Source organism: Oreochromis niloticus, unplaced genomic scaffold (assembly GCF_001858045.2).
Source record: "Oreochromis niloticus isolate F11D_XX unplaced genomic scaffold, O_niloticus_UMD_NMBU tig00001486_pilon, whole genome shotgun sequence".
NCBI classification, from domain to species: domain Eukaryota; kingdom Metazoa; phylum Chordata; class Actinopteri; order Cichliformes; family Cichlidae; genus Oreochromis; species Oreochromis niloticus.
The window spans coordinates 150,534-163,726 of NW_020327393.1; the positions used below are offsets into that span (position 1 = coordinate 150,534).

At 41.0% G+C, this 13,193-nt stretch overlaps 1 protein-coding gene across 1 annotated transcript; it reads left to right on the forward strand.

Annotated features, from left to right (window-relative positions):
- Window positions 1–1,431: 1,431 nt before the first annotated feature.
- Window positions 1,432–10,725, forward strand: LOC102079145 (uncharacterized). Its single transcript, XM_019367487.2, has 7 exons — window positions 1,432–1,541; window positions 1,976–2,326; window positions 5,787–6,119; window positions 6,202–6,300; window positions 9,222–9,545; window positions 9,874–9,935; window positions 10,591–10,725. Exons 1-6 carry the CDS (start codon window positions 1,511–1,513, stop codon window positions 9,903–9,905), a joined length of 1,170 nt encoding a protein of 389 aa, XP_019223032.1. The 5' UTR covers window positions 1,432–1,510; the 3' UTR covers window positions 9,906–9,935; window positions 10,591–10,725.
- The last annotated feature ends 2,468 nt before the right edge of the window (window positions 10,726–13,193 follow it).

Here is a 13,193-nt window from a genome sequence, read left to right on the forward strand (position 1 = left end):
GTGTGAGAGCTGAGCAGCGAAAGGAAATGAAGTGAGGGTAGAAATGACTGAAAGATTATTAGGCTCTGTTTTGAGTTTTGTTCAAAAAAGAATGACTTCATATAGGAAAAAAATATATATCACATATGCAGGACACCTTAAACTAGTTTTTTAATTAAGCAGCAAGGCAGAACAAAGTCGGGGCTGGATCAAGACACAGGGACTAAACCCCAATTCAACCAGACCCAGAACTGATCCGGAATTAAAACAGGACTACAACAGTTCAAAATCAGGACTACTTAGGATTTAACCAAAACAGAACCAGAATCAAAACTCGATGATAGTAGCACTGAAAATCATCATAGAGCCCTGTTAATATTCACAATAAAAATATTAGCGGAAAATCATCATGAAGTCTGTATGTGTTTCATAGTGTCGAACAACCTTTGTACAGTTAAACCTAGTAGTTACTACATGACGGAAACACCAACGTTATTTCTTTTATGCGTTATACGCAGGTCACGCTGATTATTGACCAAAAACCCAAAGATCAGATGTTAATCGGATTTATTTGCTCTCTCTCCTCCTTAAACATGTTTTTAATGTTAGTTATAATTCAGAATTGGCGACTGAAACACGTCTGACACATACAAACATCAGAAAATAAAAACCCGATAAATATAACCTCAGTAAATGAAGTCGGTGTACTGCGGGGTTATTACAGCTGTGTACCGGGGCCTGCACTTTGTCGGCAGTAATAACAGCTCGATTGCTTGCGAGGCGAGCGGGTCTATCCCACGCTTTGCCGTGAGACTGGGCAGACATCTCCGAAATCAATGAAGCACTTTTGCAAAGAGGCTGTATCTTGACAAACCGACCAGACATCTGAAGATTAAATCACCACATTCTCAGCTAAAAAATATTAAAACGGTATTTGGTGACACACAAACAGGCTTTTTCAAAGTTCAGTTCTGTTAGATTCCACATGCCGGTTGTTGTGTGCTAAAAACAATGGCCACCAGGCCAAAGCAATGGTTTTGACTCGATCAGCGTTAACCCCGCCCCCTGAGTTTGATGAGTGAGGTTGACAGATAAAATAAATTCATGGTGAGACCTGAAGGAGTCAACTGTGCCAAAATGAATTAATTAAATACACCATTAAATAATTATTTAAATGTGGCAATAATTAATTAAAATGTGAAATAAATAAATAAATAATGAAATGTGGCAATAATTCATGAATTAAATGTGTCAAAAATATTTATTTAATTAATTATTTCCCATTTTAATTAATTATTGCCACATTTAATTTTTTATTTAATGGTGTATTTAATTAATTCATTATGTCAATCCTGGCGTTCCATAGGCCGTGTAGATGGTACATGTTGTTTCTCGTTTGTTATAAAAATATTTTATTTTGAAGGATCAACAGGAAATTATCAGGGTTGCTCTGTCTAACTTAACAGGACCAAACTTTTAGTGTATCAGTGGCTGCGTGTAGTTGTTATCAGGACTTTTACTGGAGGTGAAGATGTTGCTGCCACTCCTGCTCCTCGTACTCGGTAAGAGCGCTCTTTGAATGCAAACACAACGACACAGCTGTTTGTGCTTTTAGACAACATAAAGTCTGTAACATGAGTTTACTGAATGTAAACTGACTGTACTTGACTTTATTCCTTATAACCCCCTCTGGGACTTCATGCAGGGCGGTCACAGGGTTACAGTTGAGTTCATATCTGTTTAAGAGCAACTATCTGTGTGTTCCAGACGTCTGTTTCTTACTGATAGAACCACAAACCTGCCAGAGTGTAGTGACGTTTGTTTTTTTTGTTGGATAGGAGGAATCCATGTTTGAATACTTTTCATAAAACATGGCTGAGAGTGACGTTACATATTCTGCAACTTTCTGAAACCATTTTATATGGATCCAAGAAAAAAAAAAAACACTGCATATAAATAATAAGTGTTTTTGTTGTGTGTGCTTGTCTCCTTCCAGTTTCCCAGCATGCCCTGGCTGCAGTGGTGGAGGTGTATGAGGGGGAAAGATCGGTCCTGTTGCCTTTCAAGTACTCAGGTTTTATACCTGAGGAAAATCCCACAGTGCTGTGGACTCGCAATGATCTCAACCCCAAATCTGTCCACCTACGACGAGAGGAAACAGATGATCTTAAATCGCAAAACCAGCATTTCAGTGGGCGCACATCAATGAGGCCTGATGCTCTGGACACTTTAGACTTCAGCCTCACTCTGAGAAACCCCCAAATGACTGATAGTGGCAACTACACCTGCTCCATCCAAAATGGAAGGGAGGAACTGAAACTGACAAACATACAGCTGCATGTCAAAGGTACGACACCCAACATCTGTGATTACGAAGGTCAGAGGTCAAACTAAAGAGTAACAGAAAAGATCTTTCTAGTACTGAAAACCTGATAAAATGGCAGTAACCTTTTGTAGACATAACCACTCTGAAAACATCAAAACATGAACATCAAAGCAGAAGAATCTTATTGGTACAATTGTTGGTGTATCTACTAAATCTGGATGATTTGATCCAGAAAGTTTTACATATGCAGGAAAGCCAGCAGCTCACAGGCCTTATAGGGACAGACAATAACACAACATGTTCTCTTACTCATGTGTGATTACTAAATGTAGTACTGTGAAGACCTGGCACAGTTTTGGCTCACAATTTATCCTGATATTTTTATGAAGAGTAGAGATTTTAATGACTTGACAAGGTCTAGACTAACTTTTTGCCACGGCTGCACTGGTGCGCCTAACCTTTTTTCTTATGTGGACCAGCAAAAAGTTAGGCGCACCCAAATTTTTCAACGATCGTCACTAACACCGCAGCTTTACATGTTCATTTTTTAAAATTACTGTCCATACAGACAATATTGATTTGGAAATGATTAACTAAGAATCTTGTCAACACAAAGTTCTTTATTTGGAGCACATTTCAACAAGAAAGATAAGTTACCATATTTTGTGGACTACAGGGTGCATTAAGTGAAACAAAACAGTCAGATAAGTCAAACTTTACTCAACTCATTCTTCTGCTTCCTCCACTTCTGTACCATTGGTTAATTAATGTTGAATTCTCTCACAGCTGCTCTATTCCCATGTTCTACTGCTTGACTGATAGAGTTTGAAATCCGCTTCGTAAGCATGTCTCTTAACAGGTGCCATTTTGGGGTCCTTATACACACAATACAGTAATATTATGTTGAAGCACAGTATGTATTACTCTTCAAGGCTCCTGACTACGGTAGCCGTAATGCTCCGACAGTCCAAGCGGTGCGACTTCGTAGCTTACAAAAGTCGTACTAAAACATTTTGACATAGTTCTGGTCGTGAAGATGGGTCTATACAGTTCTGTGTTGACTATCGAAAAGTAAATGTAAAAGTAAGTGTCATGGTTTGATGACTACCCCATGCCCCATGTTGACAAGCTCCTGGACCAGGTGACAGTGATGTCTGGTTTTCTTTAGAAAGAAAATTCTCTGGTCTGATGAAACCAATATTGAACTCTTTGGCCTGAATGCCAAGTGTCATGTCTAAAGAAAACCAAGCATCACTGGTCACCTGGTCAATACTATCCCCACAGTGAAAGATGGTGGTGGCAGCATCATGCTGTGGGATATTTTTCAGTGGAAGGAACTAGAACAGTGGTTCTCAAACTGTGGTACGCGTACCACTAGTGGTACTTGTGCTCTCTCTGGTGGTATGTGGGAAATCTCCAGTTTTTTTACAGATTAAATAATATACCATTGTGGAGGTATGCAAAGACAACATGAGAGTTCCCGAGGCTCTTCTGGGAGCCGGAGTCAACCAGAAAACGTTTCCCTGAGCGAGAGTCCTCTATGAAGAGCAGCCTTTCCTTATCGCCAGTGGTCCCGGCCGCTACAGAACGCTGGCAGTCTCGTTTCCCTGGGCCTTAAACTACAAAGGCGGCACAGCGCTGTCATGCTGATGGTAAAAACACAGCTGTTTTCTGCGGTGCCGCGATCCCAGCTGCCATCGGTGAGTTGGGAAACATCGCCTGGATGCCGAAGCTCCTGGTAGACGGAAGAAAGTAATCCGCTTCTTCTGTGAGTGAGCGGTAACCCTTCCAGCAGCGGGGAGTTGGCGAGGCCAGCACGTGAGTGAAGAGGAATCTGTCATCATTCGTCCTAGCAAGGGCAACATGCTCTCCATAAGCCCGAGAGCGGTACCATCACCCAGGCCTAAGAGAGAAGAGTTTCTCGGCCCGCTCTGCATCGGAGGGGGATCAAAAGTGTATTTCCCTTGGGTGGGGGGATCCCAGACGAGGGTCATTACACAGCGGGTGGACAGCGGATCCAGCAAGGCCACCACATGATGGTATTTTGTGTTGTTGACTGAAACACCACAAAGAGCAAACTGAGCTTCGACGTGCACGAACCACGGAGGAGGGTCGTGAATCCAAAAATCTGGCAGCTTAACCACCACTGCAAAAACTAAAACGTACAACTCTGCTATCACTTCAGACATAAATGAAGACAGCAGTGACGTTTGTACGGTTACTGAAGTTGGGCTAGCTGGCATATAATGATGTGCTATGTGGTTGCTAGCTACACAGCTATGGTTAAACACTGGAGCTGAAGGATGAACACTAACTTTTTTCCACTCGATAAAAATTAACGTGAGGGTTCCCGATGGTTAGTGACAAATGCAATCGCATGGCAGGATGCTGTAAACGGACCTTCAGACAGGAGAACAACTGAGTTAATCCATCCACAATACGAGGTTAGTCATTAATATACTGCTGCATGGGCTGGGCTGTAGTTACTGATGGGTCTGTCTGGCACAGACCCACTGCTGGAACGAGACAATTCTACTACAACAGCAAAAACAAGACACCAGTCATCAAAGTTCTTTGTGTTACTCGTGCACGAGGGAGAGAACTGTGACGAGCGCTGTTCCTTCTGCTCGAACCCCAGTCGCTCTCAGCCAGCTTCCCCCGTAACACTGTTCTTTATTGAGGTTACATGAATATGCATAAGTTCATTAACATATGACATCTTACACAGGCATACATGTGAACAAAGAGTACCTTGTCTGTGTGTTGTGTAGGTATGTGTGTGTAATCATATAAATGACAATAATAAAATATAAACCCAACAGTTACATCATAGGGTTTTAAAAACTGAGTTTTAAAATTAATAGTGATGATAAAAACTGAGAGAAGCCAACAGTGATCACTGACTGTTTTAGGGGCTTGTTCAGATTAAATAGAAGAAGATAAAAAGCATTAACACATTTTAAAAACACAACAGTCTTAATCAGTGCAGAGTAGTTTGGACCCGGAAGCAGGATTCATCAGGTCATCACTTAAAGATTGGCTATCCCACCTGCTGTGAATGTTTTAATGCAGTAAAGTTTTTATTATTATCACTTGTCACATCCTGTTTATGACAGTTAAAATAAATAATATTCATATAAGAAAATACAGTTTACACGAGACAATTTTATGTGGTGTTAAATAGGTACTACTGTACTTTAATGTCGGTCATAAGGGCGGTAAATCAAGAGCCATATATTTTATGAGGTGGTACTCATTGTGAAAAGTTTGAGAACCACTGAACTAGAAGATTTCTTGAATCAACTTTTTTTTTATTATAATACATTTGCAATAATTTAAAGCAGTACCCTGTCATTGAGGGGTATTGTGTGTAGAATTATGAGGTGAAAATGAATGTTGGAATAAAAAATTGTGGAACACATAAAGTGCTGGGAATACTTTCCAGATGCAATTTTTATAGTTTGCTTTACTGTCCTTTCAGACCAAGAAGTGAAGGTGGAGGTCGCTGAAGGATCAGAGTCTGTCATCCTGCCCTGCAAAACAAAACCTGACCTGCCTGAGGACACCACAGTGGAGTGGATGAGATTTTACCGAGAAATCATGATGGTCCATGAGTATTCAAATGGAAGTGACCAACTTAAGAACCAGGACGACCTTTACTGTGGTCGCACAAAGATGAATGAAGACCTGCTGAGAACTGGAGACCTCAGTCTGACCCTGAAATACCCCACAGAGAGAGACAGTGGAGGATACATCTGCACCATCTACAGGGACAAAGACATCCTGAGACAGAAAGTAGTGCTGCAGGTCAAAGGTCAGAGATGTACATAAAGACCAGAGGTCGGTGCAGGATATTAAGGTCAGAGTTCAAAGGTCATGTTGTTTTTTTTCCACAGAACGATTCCCATCCTGGGCCACAGCTCTCCTGGTTCACCTCGTTGTTCTTGTGGTTTCTGGAGGTCTTTTATTTTATTTCCGGCACTATTTCATGTCAGGTGAGTTTCTCCTACTACACTACCCATAATACCGATGGTTAGCAGGTGTCCTCTGGTGGCTCCTCCTCCTCATGAGACTAAAGTCATCTCACTTTGGTCATGTTTGGCAATATTAAAGTTACTATATTCATCATTATTTGTTAGCAGTGAACATGAAATCTGTGTCAAATACTGAGCTTCAGTAAAGATTCAAGTTGCAGTTAATTATATTTCCTATCACCTTAAATCTTCAATCAAAGACAAGTATCTCTGACAGTGTATATATAGATGGATTATATATAAGAGACAAATATTGTTCTTTTAATATGTTGGCATTATTACATTTGGCTCAATGCTTACATATGTGTGTAAAAAGAAAATGTACAAACTGTGATAACTGTTTCTGATAGAATGAAGATCAGACTGATATATGAAATATTCCTTTATTGGGTGAGAAAATCAGACCATGTCATAACTGTTTTAAGTCATACAGAATAGATATCAGAGCCTTAAACAGGCTGACTTCTGCTAAATGGGTCAAACTGGGCAGAAAGTCTACAAACACATAACATCCTTATAGAATATGATGTAACACTATAGATCAACTTACCTCAGAATATATAAAGCATATAAACAATTACAGCAATATGATGCAACAAACACAGCAGTGCTACTAATCCAAAATACTCAAAGCTTCATAGAACTGAAACAAACATTTATTTTTAGCTCCATTCTGCTGCTGATACATACTTTAGGTTTCTGAATATTAAACTTGTTGCTGCCTTTCATAGTGTGTAACTTGAAGGCCCTGAGTACTTTCTCCCACACTGAAAACACTGGAATGATGACATTATTTGAACATTACCTAATAAGACTGATTCAGGACAGACAATTAGTTATGTTAAACTTTTCTAGCAGTCCTTCACAAACAGGGAACAGTCTGTCTATTCTCTCCATCTGTCAGCTGCTGCTGGCTCTTCCTCCTCCTCTTCCTCACACACTGCTGAGTTTGTCCTGGTGGATCATCAGGGGTGCAAAGCCTCACAGATGATGTGCAGCAGTGGGTCCCTCAGTCTGTCCTCACTCTGGACACTTGCAGTCGTCACACATGGAAATCAAATGTGTGATAAGCTGCAGGATTCAAACACACGTTAAAGTCCGTTTGGCTCGACACCACCGAACAGAGGCAGCAATATAACAAAGCTAACATTAACAGTGCAGTGAATCCTGCTTGTGCCGTCATATTCAGGACTGCAAACCGAGCAGCATCACTGACTTTCAGCTTGTTGTGTTTGTGGATATATGACTGACTTTAATTATCCATAAAATCATCACATTCTCTGTAAGATTAAGGTCAACTATTGAACGGCGTATATTTTAAAGTAGAGGCTTTAAAACCAAGTAAACGCTGAAAGTACAAACATCACTAATGTCACATAACTTTGCCGACATGTGGCCAACAGTAATGTTTTCATGTACTCCATTATTCAACATTTGCACATAAATAAGTGACATAATATTCAGTACTTCCTTTTAAAAGTTTACTTTTCGGCCGCCCCACTTCAGCCATCCGCCGTTTTTTTCGAAAAAAATATCCACTAGTGATGTGTGAGTCATGAACGAATCGTTCAATACTCGAGAATCACTTTACTTACTTGTGAATCATGATTCACAATCCCAACCAACGCATTCCTGATACTGTTAGATAACTAATTTCATTAGTAGAACTATATCTGGCTGATAATTAAAATTGTGGCAAAAAACTACAGCCAGTTTCATAACAAAAACATTTCTGCTCTGAACTGGAAGAAAAACCCTGAGTAGAAGCTCACATCAAGACAATAGCTCCTCTGTTCACAGTAGCATCGCTCTGCTAACATGCTAACAGCACATTTTAGTTACTCACCCCCTCCCTTCCTGAGAGCTAATGTCCGGTGCGGAATGGTAGCGTGAACAAATCACTCAGTTCCTCTGTAGCCGCCCTCATTTAGGACTAAGGACTCACTCCCCTCCTCCCTCCTCCCTCCCCTCCTCCCTCCCCTCCTCCCTCCTCTCCTCCCAGCTCACAGCTGCTTCTTCTTCTTCTTCTTCTTCTGCTTCTTCTTCTTCTGCTTCTTCTTCTTCTGCTTCTTCTTCTTCTTGGTTTGCAACCAATGTTAAGGTGCATTACCGCCCCGCTCTCAGCTGCTGAACCTCCGAGCGTGTTACCGTGAAAGAGAAGCTCCTTCACCTGAGATGAAGTCTGATAGTCTGACTGACGCAGTATAACATTCAGTCTACACTTTGTTTGTTTTGCAAAGATAATAAGCAGACTAAAGGAAAAAATATATGAACTCAGTTCCACCACTATTTAAAAAAAAAAAAATACAGTGTCTGACTCGCATTCTGCTGCTGCGATAATGTAAGTAAAATAATCAGAAATTCTCTATTTCACTAAATTATTTAGATGAGAAAATATATATTTGACACATTTGAGGAAAATTTTAATAATAAAAAAAACCATTCCAGGCTCTCTGTTCAACTGACTCAGTGACCCAAATGATTCAAAAACCCAATTCATTTTGGTGAGTGACTCATTCAAACTTGATTTAGTAAAAAGAATCAAATTTGCCACCACTAATATCCACAGCCACCGCTGCTCTATGAATTCTTGGATAGGGGATAGGTTGGGCCACAAAGGATACACCCGACCCTTCCTTCAAGGTCAGGGAAAAGGAGGACACATTTGTTGGCTGCATTCGGAGGAGTCTACGAATTTGGTCAGCCTTCGTCGCGTCGCTGTGACGTAATCGGCCTTCAAATGCAACCTCCAAAGGATGCAGCCCCTGAATTGAGACACAGCCAATCTGACAGAGATTAGAAGACAAGGAGGGGACAGGGAGGTCATGTGACCATTACTGCTGCTGCTGATGTCATCATGTTGTACTTTGTTGTCCTCTCAGATTACAAGGTGGAGGTGGATTCAGGGGAGGAGTCTGTCTTGCTGCCCTGCAAAACTATCAGATTCCTCAAAGACACTAAAGTGGAGTGGAGGGACAAAAACAACAGGAAGGTTCACGTTTATCAGAACGGCTCTGAGTGGCCTGAAGAACAGCACCAGGTTTACAGAGACCGAACAAAGATGGAGAGAAACTTACTTAAACCTGGAGACCTCAGTCTGACCCTGAAACATCCCACAGATGACGACAACTCCACCTACACCTGCACCGTCTACAGCAGGGAGGGAAACATGCTGAGGAAGAAAAAAGTGCTGCTCCACATCATAGGTCAGTGATGCAAATACTGGTCCGAGGTCAGAATATAGTTAGCTTTTCATTTATCTTATACGATATTTTTTTTTTTACATTTGACACTATTTTCTCTCCATACTTCAGCCTCTTGGTCAGTTCAGGTTCTCAGTGGTTTAGAAAGGCAGAGCTTATTGATCAGCAGCAGGCTGATGACATAAATCATAAAACCGAAGGAACATTTATCAGATCACTTATAAAATGGTTCATAGAGGGACTAGACTGGAAATGAAGTAATTAGAAATGATGATACTAAAACATATTAAAGTACTGTGCTGATTTCTACTGTAATCTTCATACTTCCAAGTGCTGCCATCAAACTGCCTCTCTTTGCTTTGACTCTGTCTCCAACATGAAGTGAAGCACATGGTCTGTATATTACTGGAAACACTGATGCCATAGATTACCTAAAAATTTATGAATCTGCTGGAATAGATGCCTTTGCAGCTAAATTGTACTGATCAGTTTATATTTCTTTAAGCTAAGCTCTGTCTGAAAAAAATAAATCTTTCATGTCACTGGCCAGACTTCTTTAGATTGGAAGGGTGTTAAAAACATCTGGTGAATATTTCTTGCTAATAACACTTTTAGAAATGTATTTGGAAAACTGGTCACGGGTTCAGTATTGATTTTACCCTCTGTATCTGGCCAGCAGAGACTCGTGTACATTTGATTATACTGACTTTTAAAATTCTGTTTTACTGTGATGATTTTTGAATGTTTTCATTTTACTTCAATAATTGTTTTGTTTCCATTATTGCTGCTACAACTTCAGTTGTTGTAATTTGATAATCAGATTATCTCTAACTGGGGTTTTAGGTTTTGTTGACCCAGCTAACACATAGAAAGTCTGAATATATCAAACTTGTTACTTCAAGAAACAGGTTCAGAGTTTCCTGCAGTGAACATCAGGATTCTCTTCAAATACAGAAATAATGCAAAGATTTCATTTGATCCAGTCAAAACATGCTCAGAGTTGCTTCTGTCTGTACAGCTCACATTCTGTTTTTTTTTCTCCTCTCAGTCCCACAGATGGATGTGGATTCAGGGGTGAAGTCTGTCCTGCTGCCTTCCACAACTACAAAAAAACTCCCTGAATATGCTAAAGTGGAGTGGATGACCAGATTCAACAGGAAGGTCCATGTGTACGAGAACGGATCTGATCAGCTTAGAGATCAGGACCACCGTTACAGAGACCGAACGAAGATGAATGAAGACCTGCTAAAAACTGGAGACTTCAGTCTGACCCTGAAACACCCCACAGACTGGGACACAGACACCTACACCTGCACCGTCTACAGCAGGGAGGGGAACATCGTCACGATGAAACAAGTGGAGCTGAAAGTCAGAGGTCAGTGCTGCTGTGTGTGTGAGCTCCAGAAGAAACAAATAATGACATCTTTATCATCAGCAGTGAGAAATGCTCTGTGAACACAAATCAGACTTTGCCTTAAACTGTTTATGAACCTCCAACATTCAGTGAAACTACAGACAGCGAGACGATGATTCTCAGCCCCATCATCTCCAACAACTTTGAAAACCTGCTGCTGTCTGTACAGCTCATGTTGTGTTTGTTGTCCTCTCAGTCTTTCAGATGGAGGTGGAGGAGGGGGCGGAGTCTGTCCAGCTGCCCTTTGAGACCACACAAAACCTGCCTGAAGATGCTGAAGTGGAGTGGAGGGACAGTGATGACAGAAAGGTCCACGTGTATAAGAACAGCTCTGACCAGCCTGAAGAACAGCACCAGGATTACAGAGACCGAACGAAGATGAATGAAGACCTGCTGAAAACTGGAGACCTCAGTCTGACCCTGAAACAGCCCACAGAGAGAGACCGAGGAGGATACAAATGTAGAGTTTACGGGAAGATCCAGAGATACAAAAGAGTTCTACTCAGAGTCAGAGGTTTGTGTGTGTGTGTGTGTGTGTGTGTGTGTGTGTGTGTGTGTGTGTGTCTGACTGTCTTGTGTCTCCTCTGCAGGGAGAGTTCAGGTCCAGGATCAAACAGGGGACATCAGGAACAGAAGCAGCTCCATTGATCCGACTCCTCTGATGGCTGATCAATCAGTTTGATCTGTGTGTTCTTTGATTATTGATCAGTGATGTCAGAGTGGAGTCAGTGTGATGTTGTTGTTGTGTGTTTGAGACTTTTAGTGTCCATGAAGGTCTCTGCTGCCGTAGATCCTCTGAACTGTGACAGAGGTCTCACTCTGGAGGAAACTCTCAGCACTTTCCAGCAGCTCCTCCATCATGGAGGACGTTCCCTCACTGTAACAGGTGGAGGAGAGAGGAGAGGAAGCACAGGTGGATCCTCTGAGGAAGAGGAGCGTTCCTACAAACCACATGATCACATGACCAGAGGGGCGTGGCCTTCAGTGGTAGTAATAAAGGAACAGTCCACATGTTCCACTTTGAAGGCTCATCTCCAACAAAGCAGACCTGTGATCACTTTAACTCAGTATGATGGATTGTTTGGATTTGTCTTTGTTTCTCTGGCTTTTCTTGTGTGTCTTTGTATGTTGGATAGAGTCATGTGACCTGCCCGGGGACTACACATGAGCACGGCACTTTTACACTTTTGTAGCCTTTTAGGCACGACTGCAAAACTTTGGACATTTCCATAAATGTGAGCAGACATTAAAGACCTCGGGGAGTGATGCTCCCTTTATTGGATTTTGGCTCATGTCCTTGCAGTTTCTCACATTACAAATATCTTTGTTGTCTTCTGTGTTTCACTTCAATGATGTTCTCTCAAGGGCAGCAACATGTCTGCCATGTTTCTGCAAACAGACCAAAGAACAGTAATAATGAGGATTATTAGCCAATCGGTGCCTCTTCCTGTTTATCACAATGTTACCGTTATTTAGAAAATAGCTGTTGGTGAACAGACGAGATCAAACTTTCCTCTAATCAGCGATGTTTGATAGTGCTCTATGTTGAGGCTCATAATGACACTGGCACAGTGACTCGTACTGTTTAATAAGCTGTCAACAAACTAAAGTGTGAAACATGTCTTATCTTTGTATGTGGCACACCAAGGGCTTTATTTACATATCCAGCTTCTTGACTAAACTGAGAGCATCATGTTTCCCATTTCTGTCGTATTTTAACATTTCAAACTCCAAACAGGCTCAGGGGACAACAAATCACATCTGATCCCTTTGAAATGTCCTCAAATGTCAGAGGATGGCATTAAAAGAGCTGTAAAAGGACTAAATGAGATAAAATATAAAATAAAGTCACAATAAAAACTGACTTTTCACATCTAATCTCCTAAAAAGAGCAACAGCAAGAGGAACACATCTAAAAGTCTCCTAAGCCTGAACTTTTCACCTAATCGCATTTGTTTTCCTTGTTTCCTTTCCTTTGTTTCCTTCCTTATTGAAACTGTGTCTTGAAATGTTGTTTGCAGTTTTTGAATAGTCATGAAATTATACATTATTTTAGTGTTTTTTATCTTTTACAAAAACATATTCACTTGTATTTTTCATGCACTTGCTAATACAGTGTGCAATGTGTTGCTATTGGCAGAAGGTTGCAATAAGACGCCTACAAGCTGTTTGCTAACCAGAGTTAAAAACTAAATGAAAAGAACTGGTCAGGGTCCTGTTACTGTACTGGTCCTATA